The following is a 16532-nucleotide window of genomic DNA, read 5'->3' on the forward strand; positions in this document are numbered from 1 at the left end:
GGCTGTTTCTGCTGAGGGGCGACACCCCATGCCCCGGCTTTAAACAGGACCCATGGGCCGGAGAGCGCGCTGCGCCCTGCCCAGGCCGGCTCGCACCCCTGGGCGCTGCGGGGCGGGTGTGTGCGGCACGGGGAAACCAGAGGCACCGGGTCCCATCCCCAAGCGCTGCCCTCTGCCTGCCAGGGGTCCGACGACGAGGCCTGTGCCCCGCGGCCACCGGCTGCCTCAGGCACCGGCCCCAGCTGATCCGCGGTTTGGCTGGATTTCGGTGCGTTTTAATATAACCTGTTCAGTTTTGTCATTTTAATAGCCCCGTCTTCCGTTTATGGCTTCATCAAATTCACATATGCATAGATCGGCTGTGTCGGTGCTTATCAGGAGCGGCGATTACACTGAAGGGACGCAGCATTTCTTCTTGCAGTTACACTTCAGTCGCAGGCGCAGAGAGTGCTGGGGGTGGCAAGCCCCGCTCCCTCTCTCCGTTCTCCCTCCTGCGGGGGGGGTGGGGATTATGTTTGGTGGTGAAAATCCGCAGCAGAGAGAGAAATCATCTCCGGAGAAAGCGGCTGGCAGCCATTCCCCCCGTCCGTGTTGTTATTTCGTTGATATTGTAGGATCAGAAACACGGCCGTGAGCGAAAGACTACGAACAACAAGTGGCGGTGTGGACACTTATTTATTGCGCATGCACTGAATCCACTATATATATATATATATATATATATATGTATATGTATGAGTGTGTGTGTGTATGTGTGTATATATATATATACGGTACTCGCGCGCGATATGATAAATACCATAAATCTATACAGACCCCGTTTGCTGAGCGTATCACATTTCTAACACGCAGGCGAGGGCTGGGCCAGGTCGGAGACGGGGGCTCCGGCTGGGCTGCTGGGCGCTGCACCCCCGGGAGGAGCGCTCCCTGCTTCCCCCGTGGTCCCACGGGGTCCCGGGCACGGGGCTCCCCCGCATCCCTTCGGGAGACACGTCGGGAAACGTCGCTGAATTATTCCCAGGCAGATTTAAAGAAAGCTGCGCCGAAGGGGTCCGCCGGGCAGCCCTGGGGAGGCGGGGAGGGGGGGGACCGGGGTGGCTGGGGGCAGAGCTGCAGCCGCAGAGCCCAGGGCCGCCCTCGGCTGCCGACCTCTCCACGAGAACGACCTCGGGAGCGCCGCTCTCCGCGCCCGCGGATCAGTCACCGTCGGGGGCGGGGGGGGGGAAATACCGTGAGGACGGGGAGAAGTCGGGCTCCCGGGGAAGCCGGGAGCGGCCCGGAGCTCCCGGCTCCGGCGAAACATGCCGGGGAAACGGGGGGACGCTCCCATCGCCGTCCACTTTTTCTCCGCGGGCGACAGGTTTCGTTGCTCTGCCAGAAGAACACATGCAAATATGCAAGCGTTTTCCCGCATTGTCTCCGCTCAGGGTGAAAAGTTAACGCATAAAAGCGACGGGGGGAGATGGGAGAGGGTCGCTTCTTCAAAGGGGGCTCGCCGGGCCGGGGAAGCCATCCGCCCCTGGCCTGGGGGCCGCTCTGCAGGGACAGGGTCTCCAGCGGGTTTCCGAGGCGTCCCATAGGAAAAACGGCGGAGTCGGGAGGGCTGGCCGGTTTCTCCGCGGACTCGGCGAGCTCCGCTCGCCCCCGGCTCCCCTTGCCCCGGCGGGACTCGCCCCCGCGGGGCCGGGCGGCGGGCGCAGGCCGTGGGCTGGAGCGGCCCGGGCGGTTCCCGCACCGGACGCGGCCGGCAGCCCCCGCGGGGCCCCTCCGCGGCCGAAGGATGCTCCGGCCTCGCTCAAGCGGGGCACCCGAGGGCGGCCGCCGTTTTGGGCCAAGGCGCGCGTCGAGGCCGCCAGGGCCGTCTGGGACGCAGAAGGCGCCCCCAGCCTTCGCCCTCGCCCAGCACCGGGACCAAGGCTTGGGCGGGTGGGAGGGAGGGCAGCGCCCAGCCTCGAAGCTCTGCTGGCACAAAGGAGAGAAATTAAGCTGTTCCCTTGGAAAGGGTGGATTTCTCCTCTTACCTCGCCTCCGTCGCCCGTGACCGACCGGGAGCGGGAGCGGGTGGGAAGAGCGTTAGAAAGAGAAAGAGGCCGTCGCGGTGAGGTTTGTTGCTTAAAACAACCACGGCAAAATTGCTTTGTGGATTTTTAATCAAAACTCCCTCCTCCTCCGCCCCTTCCCCCCCCACAACCCCAAGCACGGAGAAGAGCTGGTTAAAGTGCTGCCCGCAGATCGCCCGTGATACACGGTTCCCATATTCCCACCCTCGCCCTTAGATCTCCCTCTCTGTCTTTTGCAAGTCTCTTGATTTCATCCTTTGAACCTGTGATTGGAGGTTAAAGTGCACCAGGTTGCAATGGAAGGAGGAAGCTCTTAAACAATAAAGGCTTGAATATTTAGCTGTGATCAGGTCGCTGCCCTCTCCTTATCTTTTTAAATGCAAATCTTCTTTTAGGGGTAGTAGCTATATACCCAGCGCCTCTCCACGTCACCTGCCTTTGGTGTGTCTGGGCCATTACTAATAGAGCCTTGTAAACAATCGTTAATCATGTAAGTGCTGCCGGCCATTGGGTCCGGACCGGGAGCGGGAGCGGGAGCGAGGGAGCGCTCCGGCGGCCAGGCAGCGCGGGCCGCGGCCCCTCCGCCGGCCCCCTCCCCGCCCCGGGGAGCCCGTCCCCAGGCGCCGGGCGCAGCTCCGAGAGCCCGAGCAGTATGTGGAGAGCTGCCGCCGGGGCCCCGCCATCATGTACGTGAGCTACCTGCTGGACAAGGACGGGCCCATGTACCCCAGCCCCGTGCGCCACTCGGGGGGGCTCAACCTGGCGGCGCAGAACTTCGTGGGCGCCCCGCAGTACGCGGACTACGGCGGATACCATGTGAACCTCGACAGCGCCCAGTCCCCCGGCCCGGCCTGGCCGGCGCCCTACGGCGCGCCGCTCCGCGACGACTGGGGCGCCTACGGCCAAGGGGCCCCGGCGGCGGCCGCCGGCGCCGTGCACGGCCTCAACGGCGGCTCCCCCGCCGCCGCCATGGCCTACAGCCCCGCCGACTACCACCACCACGCGCACGCCCACCACCACGCCGGCCCCGCGCCCCACTGCTCCGCCGGCGTCATGCAGCCCCTCAACGCCGCCGCCGCCGCCGCCGCCGCCGCCCCCGAGCCGCTCTCCCCCGGCGGGCAGCGGCGCGGCCTCTGCGAGTGGATGAGGAAGCCGGCGCAGCCCCCGCTCAGCAGCCAGGGTAAGCGCGGCCCGCTGCGCCGGGCGGGCGGGAGGGTCGGGCCGCCGCGGGCCGCCGCCGCTCGGTGCGGCGGCCGAGGGCTGGCCCGGCCCGGGCTCGCCGGCGGCGGACGCGTCTGCGGGTGCCCTCAAAAAGAGGGTCGGAAAAAAAAAAAAGAAAACAAAAATCCGACAAGCACCCCGAGACAAACCGGCTTCAGAGGCGATCCTCGCGGTCCCGCGGTGTTTCACTGCTGGCTGCTGCGGGGAAAGAGCGAAGGCTTCTGGGCTGCGCTGACAGCCGGTCCGCGCTGCGCTCCGCGGGGGGCGTGCGGCAGTGCCGAGCCGCGGCTGCCGTGCCGGTGCGCTGGGGCAGGGGCAGGGGCAGGGGCAGCACTGGCTCTCCTCGGGGGCCGCCGGCCGCGCCGGGCCCCGCGGGCAGCGCCCTGCCCCGGAGGGCAGCCGGGAGGCCGGCGGAGGCCGTGCGCCCTGTCGGGGAAGAGGCGCCCCGCGGGTGCGCTTTCGCGGAGCGGTCGGAGCAGGGCGGAACTGCCTGGGATCGCGGGGAAATGCTCGCTCTTCCTCCCGCGGCTTCGCTCGTCCACTTATAGCCACTTAAAAGATTTTTATAACCAATTATAGTCATATAAATCATCGGTCGGTGTCGCTTCGCATTTGTTTCTGAGTCACTGGGCGCCTACCCTTCATTAACGTCTCCGCGCGGCCGGGCCCGCTTATACTCTGCCTGCCCCGCACGCGGTGCCCGCGGCGGCCCACGCGGCCGAGCGGTGTCCGCGGTGGCCCCACGCGGGTCTCGAGGCGCCCGCGGGGAGGGGGCGCGGGGCGGGGGCGCGGAGGCGGGCCGCGCCGACGCCGCGCTCCCTTGTGATGCTGATGCCCCCGCGGAGCGGCCGGGCTCTCCTTTCTATTTCCCCCTGCATCCGCGGCGCGGAGATGCGCGCCGGCCCGCTTTGATATACGCCTTCCCCTACTCTTGTCTCCTTTTCTTTTTCCATTTTTGTCCTCGTATTCATTTATTTATTTTAGCGACCGAAAAAAAGGGTGGCGACTTTCGCGGTAAATAATGACTCCTGGCATGCCCCTGCCACCGCTGCCTTCCGCGCCGGGCGGCAGGGCCGCGGGAGCTGCGCGGCGGCTGGGCTCTGCGGGGCCCGTCGGCCTTCCCACGCGGCCCGCGGTGTTCCCACAGCCCGGGCTCGTCCCGCGGCGGCTGGGGCCTTGTCTCCATTCAAATTCTGCCTCTGGAGCCAGTGTTTATGTTAATGCGCGGGGCCGGGATGAAAGCGCCGGCCGCCATTTGTTCAGTAGTGGTAATTCAAACAGAATGTGGCTGTCATTAAGGCTTTGAGAAGGGTTTTTCTTTGATAAGATCTCCTTGTCCTGCATTGTTTGGGACTGTGTTCCCTATTCACTGGCTCTGGGGAGTTTTCTCTGATCAGGCTTGTATCTTTACAGGGTGCTTTTGTTGTGGTTTGCAGAGAGTTTACCTGAACAAAGTCAGCCTGCTAGCCATTAAGCACCTAGGGGGCAGAAACTCCCCACTCCTCAGATCTCTCTGATGAACGAGAGGGCCGGGGATATAACCAGTTAAACAAGAAACAATCAGAAGAAAGAAGGTCAGTTGATGCAGCAATGCATACTCGGCGGGCATTCGCTTGCATTCGGCTTCGTATTTCTTTATGTATTTATTTCTGGAGCGCTGATATTGCATGTCGCCCTCCCAGGGTCACCGAGAAGGCGCTTTGGGGTCTGCCCTCAAAGACCCCGCCGGGGCCGGGCTGGGGAGAGACCCGCCGGGCCCGGGAGGCGCCGCCGGCTGCTCCCGCTTCTCGGCACCGACGTCGTGGTTCTCGTTGCGAGACGAAATCCCCGCCAAATCCGCCGAGCCCGGGACAAGGCTTCTCTTCCTTCCTTCTTTCCTTCCTTTTTTTTCTTTTCTTTACCCTCCCTTCTCTTTGTAGAAGTTTGTCCTCGGTAGGGAAGGCAAAACAAAACGACCGACAAAAACCCGGGCAAAATAAAGGCGTCCTAAGCAAAATTCATGGAAGCGCTCCGGTATACGGGGCTGGCTGCCGGGGCCCAGAGCCCGCTCCCGGCCCGGGATCACAAACGACATTCCTGCAGTTTTTGCAATATTTCCCCAAGATCTGAGGAACTGTTTAACTGCTACTCTCCCCTCTGTTTGCTGTTCCCAATAACGCCCTGCGCAGGGAGAGGCGAGCAGGAAGACGAGGTGGCCTGATCCTGCCCGCCCCGCACGCTGCCGCGGCGCAGAGCCGCCGTGGGGAGGGGAGAGACGCGGCCAGGCCGTCCGGGTCCGCGCTGGCGTTGCTGACCTGCCCTTCTTCCCCGCAGTGAAAACCAGGACGAAAGACAAGTACCGCGTGGTGTACACGGACCACCAGCGGCTGGAGCTGGAGAAGGAGTTCCACTACAGCCGCTACATCACCATCCGGAGGAAAGCGGAGCTGGCCTCCACCCTGGGGCTGTCGGAGAGGCAGGTCTGTCCCTCGGGCGCGGCTCCGGCCCGGCCACGTGCTGCCGCGCTCCGCGGCCCAGCGCGCCGTCGGGGGGCAGAGGGGCGGTTTGGGGGGCGGCGAGGGCAAAACCTGCCCCCCGCGGCGGGGGGGGGGGGGGGGAGGAAAGCATTTGGGGCAGCCCCCCAACCGCGCTCTCCCTCCGGCAGGTGAAAATCTGGTTCCAGAACCGGCGGGCGAAGGAGAGGAAGATCAACAAGAAGAAGCTCCAGCAGGCGCAGCCCGGCGGCGCGCCCGGCGCGGAGCCGCTCAGCCCCGGCGCCCCGCTGCAGGGCCCCGCGGCGGGGGCGGCCGCGCTGGGCCCCGCCGCCGCGCAGTGACGGCGGCCGCGGCCGCCGCGCGGGGACTGCTGGGGGGCGCCGCGGGGCCGCGCCGGGGGGAGCCGGGCCCCCCGCCTATGCACTACGACGCCCCGCGGGGCCGGCCGCCGCCGTGTGTACAGAGTGTACAGTGTCTGTGTCTCGTGTCCGGGGAAGCGTGGCCGTGGCTTTATTATTATTATTATTATTATGTTTGTTCTGTTCCGTTTCGCTTTTTTTTTTTTTTTTTTTTTTTTTTTACCCTGGAGTTTGCTAGATAACAGGGGGACGCGGGCACTGCCTGTCAGTGCTCCCCCCATGAATCTCAGGGATCGGTCCGAAAGGTCTTAGAAATGTTGTTGAGCTAACAGTGACTTTTAATAGGAAAAAAACAAAATTAAAGCATATTTTTTATTTTATTTTATTTTATTTTTCTTGTAACCGTAAATATGCAAAATGTTCATCCTGCCCCAAGGGCCGGGGCAGACAAGATAAGGCAATGCTTAAATGTTCAGAAGTGAATTGCTTAATGTTAGATACTTGTAAAACAGCCCATAAATCTGGTGCTGATAGTCATCCAGCCAGATTTATTAGCCTCAGCACAGAGAAATGGGAAGAAGGGAAGTCTCCTCTGAAAATTGTGTCCAGTGGTGTGCTGGAGTGAGGATCCTTGTTTGTGTGTGCAGAGTGCTATTGCAAAGTGTCTGGTGCCCTTTTGCACTGCTTGTAATGTCCCGTCGTTTAAATTATGTGCTGTTTCTCATCTTTGCATGCTTTTTGGCTTGTTTGGAGTTTTTTCCAGTTCATAGTTCCCAAAAGTCTCCTTGGTTTTATCTGCTTTTTACAGGCTCTGTAGGTCACAGCCTCACCATGAGCAGTCCTGCGCTGTAACGGAGCCAGCCTTGCACAGGCTGTGGCCCATTTCCACTTTCTGGTTAGATGGTGGGTACAAGGGATAGCAATATGAACCAACTCACCAGTCCTGGCCACAGATGAAAATAAGAAAGGTCTGGTCGGTTCGGCCAAGTTGCCCTGGCTTTTTTCTGTGTGTACTTCTTACTCACAGCCAGGAGAAACCCCACGGGGAAGTGTGGCTGTGCAGCCAGGCTGGGGACTGTGTCAAGCCCTGGCAGCCAGCGCTCTCGGCGAGGGTGGCCGTGCTGCAGCTAGTGCCTCGGGCTGGGTGTGAGAACAGCTCGCATGGGCCTGGACCCCACCAGGAATGGGAGCACTGTCCAGCCCCAGACACATTTGCAAATGTTTTACTGGTTTTTTTCTGACTTCTTCAGCATTTGGCCCCATGTCATTCTGTTTTTCTCATCAAATTTATTTAAAGGATTCCATTTGTCTTCTCTGAGGCCTTTTTTCCCCCGTGCTGACTCTCCTCTCCTCCTTTTGCTGAAGGCCAAAACCAAATGTCAGCATGATTGGCAAAACTGCACAGGGCACATTAGTTTGCCAGGGCCTTGCCCAACGGGCAAGGAGACGACCTGGGAGAGGACAAGGAAGTGGTGAGCACCGGCTGCAAAGCCGCTGCGCTGCGTGTGAGCGCTGCACGTGCTCTGTGGCTTGCTGGGCCAGGGGCTGAGTGCTGGCTGGCAGGCTGACAGCGTGAACATGGCTGCGCGAAGCCTCAACCAGGGCTCCTGTGTCTGGGGGAAGGCCATGGTGGGCTGCAGCATCTCCCGTGCAAGGAACCTACTTGATTTTCTGCCTTGTGCATAGCCTCCAAGGCAGGTCGGGTGAAAGGGAGTGGGTGCAGCACTTGAGGCAGTCACACTCCTTGCAGGTGGGCTTGACACATACCACATCCTACTGGGTCCAGGCAGCATGTCCATGACTCACTCTGGATCAGGTAGAGGCAAGAGCCAAGTCAATTTTCCTTTGCCTTTAATGGCTTTCTGGAGCAGTTGCTTCCCAGGGACACCTAAGACTGAACAGTGATTGGTGCCCAAACCAAGGGCCTCATCTCCACAGCACTAGCGTTAAACCAGAGAGAGGAGAGCAGTCGCTTCAGGGAAGGGGCGGGATGACAAACTATTACCTTAATAGGGCTTCACAGGCACTGTAACGCACTCCTCCCTCTGAGCTGTCCCCGCAGGGCAGAAGGGCTCACCAGGGCTGGTGGCCATGGGCTGAGGAACTGGGGCATGGGCAGGCCCCGGCTGGGTGCCGTCCCTTCAAGGATGCCCTCTGGTGCCCAGGGCCGCCCCGCAGCATTGATCTCCAGGCCCTGCTGCTGCCCGAGTTGCTACGCGTTGCTGTGATACGCCTGTCAATAAACCCTGTTTGGATTGTGGAGCAGAGCGCAAGGTTTGTTTGTTTAGTGGTTAGAGGTTCAAAAGTCGGCATTGTCCCACTGCAAACGAGCACAAGTTTTTTCTCCCTAAGGAAAAGCTGGCTGTAGCGAGAGGGAGGGAGAGATATCGGTGGGCCCTTTTATTTGCTTCCAGGAATAATTAATGGCAGCGTGAAAAAAGATGACCACAGAGTTATGAAAGGCCATCAGTAAGTAAATTAATCACAATGGATCTGTGGGTGTAATAGGTGCTGTTTGGCATGATTTTGCTGGCTTTTCTCCATGCCTGTGGAGCTGGGGTGGCATGGGGCTGGCAGGCACAGGGGTCCCCACTGCAATGGTGGCAGCAGCCGCTCCCTGCACCCTCATGAGCCTGGTCCCCCTCAGCTGGGACAGTTCCTGCAACTCTTCAGCAGCATGTTCCCAGCTGTCTTGAACACTGAAAATTTTAGGATTTCCAGCTCTCGCTTGCAGGACTTTCCAGAGAGTTGGTTGCCTCGACTGAAGTGGACTGTTCAATGTGCACAGTGGTCTCATGTCTCCAAAATGTTCATTATAGATGAATAACCAAACCCAACACATTTTAAACATCCCTATTCCAGATCTATTTCCCTCTTTGCTAGTGAACGTTCTTTTTCTGAGTTCTCCTCGGATTCTTGATGATTTCTAAGCCATCTGCATCTTCCAGGCAATGCAGAACTCAAATTTCTTGCTATTAAAAGGAAGCAACCAAATAAATTATATTCACACCCAATTTCAAACATTTCCCCCCTCCCATCCCCCAAACAAATAAACCACCAGCCTTCCGGCTTCCTTTATATTCCTCATGCACCATAAAGGAGTGTAAAAAGGTACAAATCAGCTAGTTTGTTCATTTGGAGGTGATAATTGCATGAATCTGGATGAGTCCAGCAGCTGGATTATGACGCTGAACCAGAGGCACCATATGGAAGAGGCAAGTTGGTTGCAGTGACCCACTGCCTTGAGCCCTGCAACCCATGGACATTTTCACCGCCCATGGAGCTCCCCATCGCTCATTCTTGCAGCAGTGAGCTGAGCCAGGCTGGACTGATGGGTCTCTATGGATCAGAGCTGTCTGCACCTTGCCTGCCTAGCAGGTGCTGGAGCAGACGTTCCTGGAGGGCCCCTGCACAATGGGAGAACCGTAGTCCCTACTCTTCACAGCAGAGGGGTAAAATCCAAGAAATCAGAGGGTCTGGCCCCAAAAGTGCAGGTAGGTGGAGAGTGGAATGAGACCTCTCCTCTCCGTCTCTTGGCAGGTTCTCCTGATCTCATCACGTAACAGTAAGAAGGCATATAGGATCTCTTCCCTTGGCTTAGCTCCTATTCAAAAATAGGAATTTCCCAAGAAAGTTTTTTGGGTTTTGGGTAAGGGATGAACATGTGTGTCATACTTCACCACAGGGAGAACTGTAAAGCACTTACACAGAGGACTTCGATGATATCTAAAACAAATGCCTCCTTTCTTGAATCCTGAGCATCTCTTCAGTACACATTCTGTGCCCTTAAGCAGTTTGTTGAGCATCCTGGGTCTGCAGTATGAAGATAATTGGCTTTATAAAGAGGAAGAAAAATCCCTATAGTCAGCAGTAAGCAACAATTTCCAAAGAGCTCCTTTGCTTTCTGCACATGCATGTGGCCCAGGTGAGGCGTGTTGTTTCCACTCACAGGTGAAGCAGGAGAATCACTGGCTAGAAGTACATGCCCCAGTAGTGTAACAGAAGGCAGAGCCCATCCTTCAGAAACTGAGGGGAGTTTTGTTGTGGGACACTTAGCTCCTGCTTCCAGAGAACTATGCAGGGTCATAGACCTCTCTTCTGTACATCAGTGGCAGGCATGAAAGAGGAAGTCATGGAGCTTGTAGTTCTGTTGACACAACACTGCTGGATGCAGTGCTTCACAGCCAAAATTTGCATCAGAGGACCCTATATTTGCCCCGGATCTCACCTGAGACTGACTGGCAGTCAGGGGAGCCACATACTGAAGTTTAGAGCAGTTATAGCTGAAAGCAAAAGTTGAATTGATGCTAAAGAAGCTGTACTGGAGGCCTTCCAGGAGCAAACAGCTCGTAAGTGGTAAGGAAAGTCAGCAGGACATGAATCTGGCAAAGGCAAGTCTGGTTATGCAGGTAGCTCAGAGAAAAAATAAGGACACCTTGGTACAAAAGGACATGGGGTGGCCTAATGAAGCAGACGACGAGTGCCAGGGAGATGCATGCATGATCCGTAGAAATAGCCCAGGCTGCTCGCTGGGGAAATAGCTCTGGTTATTCAGTGAAAACCACTGCAGAAGAGAAGTGCCCTGAACCTCTGGGGACAGATGGGGCCATCATGCCACAGGAAGTCTAAAGAGCCCTTGGTGCAGGGCTCCAGCTGAGCTCCTCAGTGAGGGCAGGACATTCCCTCTCCCCTTGCTGATGTGGAGGGGCTGCTTCCTCCTTCTTGCCTGCATTCCTTGCAGTGCTTTGACTAAGGTGAACATAGGTGGTTTCTTTTAATTAATGTCTTAGCTTCTGTAATAAACCTGATTCTTTTCTCTATTTTCTTCTCTTTCAGAAGCCAAACTCACCTTCCTTGAAAGAGGGGGACGGACACTCCCTTGCAAAGGGACAGAAAACATTCAAGCTATTCACTAAAACAAATAGTTTGTTGCCAGGAGACTGGACTCAAAGACTCAGGAATCTCTTTCTAGCCCTGTATTTCTAAATCAAAGTATCATCCATTTTGGGATGACACCCCACCGATCCCACTGCAGATGCTTTCAAAGCATCACAAATATGGGAAAAGAAAAGATGAAAACTCCCAGAAGAGTCTCATTTCATGCTCTTGTGAGTGTCTAGCTATACATCTGTAGCAGCTGTCAGATGCCAACCCAATTAACAATTGGCAAGATGGCAGCTAACAAGCATAGCTTTTCCTCTAAAATTTTCTTGGGTCAAAACAATATCTAACCCATTGGCTATGGCAGAGACTTTGATTCCATTCTCCCAATTAACCAAAGTACATTGTTTTCTTTCTTAAAGGTCCTGGGTGCTTTTAACTGCTCATTACAATCTGCTGATCCCTAGTAGTTGAATTGGACTGAAAACAGCTAGACACATTCCAAATATAACATCTGGACTCATTATCTGACTCCCTCGCTCCTGTCCTGAAATGTAACGGCAGGGCTGGAAGGAAAGCACTCTCTATACTATTTGGAAAGAAGAGAACAAACCAAACAGAAAACATTGCGACAGCAAATACTGTTGCAGAGAAATAAGTCGAGCACACAGACCTTTCCTGCTCTAAGCATTCCTGCTCCCTTAGTCATCCAGGTATTCTTCGGCAGCTGTCGCAAGCTCTTGTAGTTTTGCTTGAGTCAGATCCTGTTCCCCTGACATGTCTTGTTGCCTTCCATGGAGTCATGGCTTGTCCTTCAGATAACGTCCACAGAGCTGAAGATCTTTGTGAGAAAAAAAGCTGTCTTATCTCTGGAATTCTTTGGAAAGGGGTGCTCCACTCTCTGCAGAATGTCCCTTTTTCCTGAGGCTAATAAGACAAGCTTTCAGCCCCAGAAGCCAAGATTTCTTGCAGTCTAATATTTTTCTGCCATGAACTGATCACGAAAACAGAAAAATCTCTCTGGGCTCCAAGGCTTGCTTGCTCCTTGCCTCCCTGAATGAGGTATCTGGATTCCCAGGTTAGTGCTTGGGGAAACTTACGCTTCCAGCATGGCATTTGGGAAGAAAAGGATGGCTGCTGGATTCACTGAGCAGCCATGTAAAAGGCTGAGGGACCCTACCTATATTGTCCTGTCCATTCTGCATGAAGCCTGATACCTGAGGATTGCTTTGAGGCCCTCAGGGGTGCAGGTAGCAGAAAGTCTGGTTCATAGCTTCTAACAAGGCCTCCATTGTAAGTTAAGCCTTGAAGAAAGTCCAACTGTAAAACTCTGATGTGTAAAACTGGGGGCTTGATGATTTCAGGTGCCTTTATGGTTAGCTGGGTCTCAGGATTTTCAGGATCACAATTTTGTGTTTAAGTACCTCAAGTGGGAGATAGACATGGACAACAGAGTCCTTCTGGGGTTTCAAAGGCATTGAAGTTCCTAAATCTGTGAGGAATGAAGAGTGAGTAGAATCCAAGATTTTCCCTCCTTTCCACAGTTTGAAAATGGTACATTTCCTCCCATAGAGATTGTTAAAAGTGGTGTAAAGAGCTGTGTAACTGCTAACTATCAAGGTTTCTTTAACCATAACTCAAGCATTCAACTACATTTTAGGGAAATTCCAGTCCTCACCCAATCTAGGCATTTTTTATTATCATTTGTAAAATTAAAGAAAATGAGAGGGAATTTACAATTTCTAGTGAGAATCACCTCCTATCAGCAATAACAAAGAATTTTTGTTCTAGTTTGAAATAAATATTGCTGCTTTAAGAATCATACATTACAATAATAGAAAAAAAGACCTCAAAACACTCCTTTTCGAGATATAGTAAATGCAGTATATTGTTTCTGTGGCAATACTGCTTATTTATTTTAGATCCTCTTTGACCTTCCTCAATGTATGTATATGCATCTATATATATGTATAGGTAGCTACAGTGAGCTGAATTGGGCTCTCTAAAAACATCTTGCACAACTATTCCCAGGAATGTAGTGACTCAGAAGAAAAAGTGACTTTGTCTTATCAGAAGTGTATTTCTTCCTCCAGGATTTTGATCTAGAAACAATCCTTTTTCTATTCCAAGTAATGACACTCTACTCCTGCAAAGCCACAGCACTGCTTTGCACACTCTGTTTTATCCTCTGTCACTCCCTAGCTAGGCTCCTGTCATGACTCTGAAGGTGTTTTCCATTCTCATAAGCTTGGCCTCTGCCACCACTTTCTGATGGTAAAACATGCCCTGCATTATCTCCTTGCCTGTGGCCACACACTCCTTAACTGAAGCAGGAAAACACCGCATTGACACCAGTCAAACTGAACCAGCTTCCCAAGGATGGACAGCCAGGGGCTGACATGGTGAGGGCACAGCAATCCCTCAGCAACGCCTGCTGTGATCCCAGCTCAAGAGCTTGACAGCTGGGGGGTCACAGCCTCCTCTCCCACACATGCCTTCCCATGCCCAGGACACCTCAAAGCCCACCTCCTTGGCCTAGGAGTGACCCTATATACCCCATGGGTTGGGAGGTGCCCTCACACAGGCAGTGGTCCTGGCCCCTTATACGTGAGACAGCAAAATGCAGCTGCAGACCTGATAAGGAAGGAGCAAAGCTGAGTTTTCCTGCCTCAGATTCAAGGGGTTAGGTCACTTATGCTGCAGGAAGGGGAAGAGCAGGGAGCAGTGCTGCTCACCCCAACCTGGCAGCTGGCCACACACTGCCCGTGCCCTGTGAGCCTTCCTGTGGTCGGCTGGATGCCCAGACAGCCGGATGTGATCTGCCCTGAGGCCAAGAGCAATGGGAGGTCCTGCGGGAGCAACCGAGAGGGACATCAGTAAATGCACCCCAGCAGCTTGCAGAGCAACCAGAACAAGACGCCAAAGACTGACACTCCAGCAGCCACTGTGCCTTTCTGGGCAGCTTTGTCATGCTTCTGCCAACATGCTACCACCTCATCTGGCCACCCAGCCTGCTCAGGGTGCCCACATGTGCACCTCAGGGAAAAGCAAAGACTACTGGGAACTGTTTGGAGTACGTCAGTAAAGACTGATGATTCATGCTGGAAGAATGAGCAGAGAGTTTTTTATCTGACTTTAAATGTTTCTAGAAACATTTCTGACGTTTAATCTTGCTCAGTATATTTTTCCTTTGTGAACATCATGCTTTATGTGCTTTGTCTTGTGAAAGACACGTGGAACCCTGCTTCCTCCCAAATCAGCATGCACTCAGATCCCTGCAACAATACACTTCAAATTCAAGCCAATGTTGGTTTTGTTCAACGGTTCTCAGACTGGCAACCAACTGCTCACTGTTATGACACTCTCTCTGCAATATCAAAAGTGAGACCAGAGTACTTGGCTCATGAAGTGGCATCTCTTCTCTCAGTCTAACAGAAATGTTCCAGAGTCCTCCAGTACCTGCTCAAATCTTCCATGCTGCTGTCCAGATGCCTAGTTGATGAGCTAAAAAAGTTGAAGAGCTAGGCTGGATTCCTATCGCCATGTCTAATAAATGTAAAAGGGCCAGGAAATATTCCTGGGCACTGCAACTCATTCAGCTAGACTGATAGCATTGTCCACAGCTAGCTTTTGATTTGGGCCAAATATTGGTCTACCAAACAACTCCAGGACACAGTTTGAGAGTTAGTGCAACCAAGGGACTACTCCCAGCATGCAGTCTGGGTGCAACTAGACTGTTTTGGAGGGAAAATTATCTGGATATGGATCATTTGGTGACATTTGGCCTCAGTGATGAAGAGTGATCTGGGGCATGCTCAGTTTACTGGTGTAGGTGTAGTCTCAGATTCATAGATGGCATAGAAACCACAGAAGCCAGTTCAGGAAAGACATTCCTTCTCATATCTTTACAAGAAATTCTGGATACCTGTAGATGTGAGTACACTCTGTTACTCTTAGCAAAATGTCCCAGAGGATCGGCTCCTTTCTGCTTACTTCCTCAGCAGGAAGGCAAAGGCTGCAGAATCAGGGTAGATGCTCCACCTGGGCTGAATTTACGGTACTGATTTCTGCTGTTATTGCCAGTAAGGTGCACAGATTTGAGCCTGTGCTGCTGGTGGGACTAACAGCCTAGGATAAGGACAGCTATCACCACTCCTCTGCCAGTTCCACTCCGCTAGCATGCTGACCCAGAGCAGCCTGAGTCTTGGGCTTGTAGTAGGGAATTGCTATCTGTTTTTTCACAGCCAAAGCTAATCTTATTTCAGCATCTTTGTGCTGCAAGGCTGGGACAGGCTTGGGACATGTGTTTTTGCATTTAGAAAGATCTGCAATTACAGCTAGCCATTCCCAGTCCAATCTCAGCTTGTTCCATAGTCCCTGTTCTAGCTTCTGGAGCTGGTCAGCAAACATCTGTGATTCCTACTCACTACCTGTATTGTCCAGCCCTTCTCCACTTTGCCCTTCCCTTGCCCCTCTGGTAGCTGTTGGACTGCAGGACACCTTACAGCAGAACCAGGTGCCATGTTCCTGTAAAGGCTTGTGACCACCACTAATTTGTTCAGCTGCTAGTTTCCATATCGAGAGGATGGACAGATTAAAATTTATAACAAAAAAGGTACAAAGGGACATGACAGAATGGACCAGAGGACAAAAGAAAAGGTTCTGAGACAGAGCCCAGGAAGCTCACACTCCTGTCCCCCACCTCCCATCCCACCAGACAGTGCCCTTGCTGGGGAACCGAGGCACCTCGCCATTCCCTGGGTGTCAGCCACTATGCCGATGGGACTCTGCTTCAGCGTAGGCAGCCATATCTGCACAAGCTGTAGCTAAAAGACACTTTTGGCCATTCCAGATTGTCGTCAGTAGGGCCTTATACTTGTTAATAGAAATAAGAACCACAGACTCCTTGACTGTGCTGAAGTCAGCTTTTTCCAATGTGCTAACAGGCAGAAAACAGCAGCCTGGAAGACTTACATACCACACAGTGAGTGACCCACAATGTGGTTGCTTACCTGCAGTTCACTGTGGCCAGTTAGCTACTGGTTGGCAGCCAATAAATGAAGCTCCAACTGCGTACTGGTTTCCCACCGTCTCTGTCAGGACACAGCGAGAGCTGGCTGCTCCCTAAGGGAAGATGAGCCGGAAGCCAAGCATGACGCCAGTGTGGGCCATGCCCTCACTGACAGGATGCAGCTCTGCAGGGTCTGAACACGGTGAGCAGAGCTGAATGCTGGTAACAGGGTCATTGACAGTCCCAGGCAAGGCAAACAATGAACTAGGTCCAGCATCAATCCGGGGTGTCCAGTCAGCAATGAGAGGAGATGGGGCCAGAGACAAGATAGGAGATAAGGCTTCGGTGTGGGTCCAGAGTCCATCCATGAGACAGGGCCAAAGACAGGACTGTAAATGTGCTACAACCTATGTAAGAGAGGTTCCATCCTGGAGACAAGCTACCTACAGCTGTAGCTACCTACAGCTCTAGTTACCTACAGCTACCTACACCCTTGGACAATCTGTCTACTCTACAGATGTATAGG

The 16532-nt window shown here is 54.3% G+C and overlaps 1 protein-coding gene across 1 annotated transcript; it reads left to right on the forward strand.

Moving 5' to 3' along the window:
• Positions 1–2469: 2469 nt before the first annotated feature.
• On the forward strand, positions 2470–6096 carry CDX2 (caudal type homeobox 2). Its single transcript, XM_064507667.1, has 3 exons — positions 2470–3240; positions 5595–5740; positions 5926–6096. The coding sequence occupies exons 1-3, from the start codon at positions 2745–2747 to the stop codon at positions 6094–6096; spliced, it is 813 nt and encodes a 270-aa protein (XP_064363737.1). The 5' UTR covers positions 2470–2744.
• Positions 6097–16532: the final 10436 nt, after the last annotated feature.

Source organism: Dromaius novaehollandiae, chromosome 1, assembly GCF_036370855.1.
Source record: "Dromaius novaehollandiae isolate bDroNov1 chromosome 1, bDroNov1.hap1, whole genome shotgun sequence".
Lineage (NCBI taxonomy): Eukaryota > Metazoa > Chordata > Aves > Casuariiformes > Dromaiidae > Dromaius > Dromaius novaehollandiae.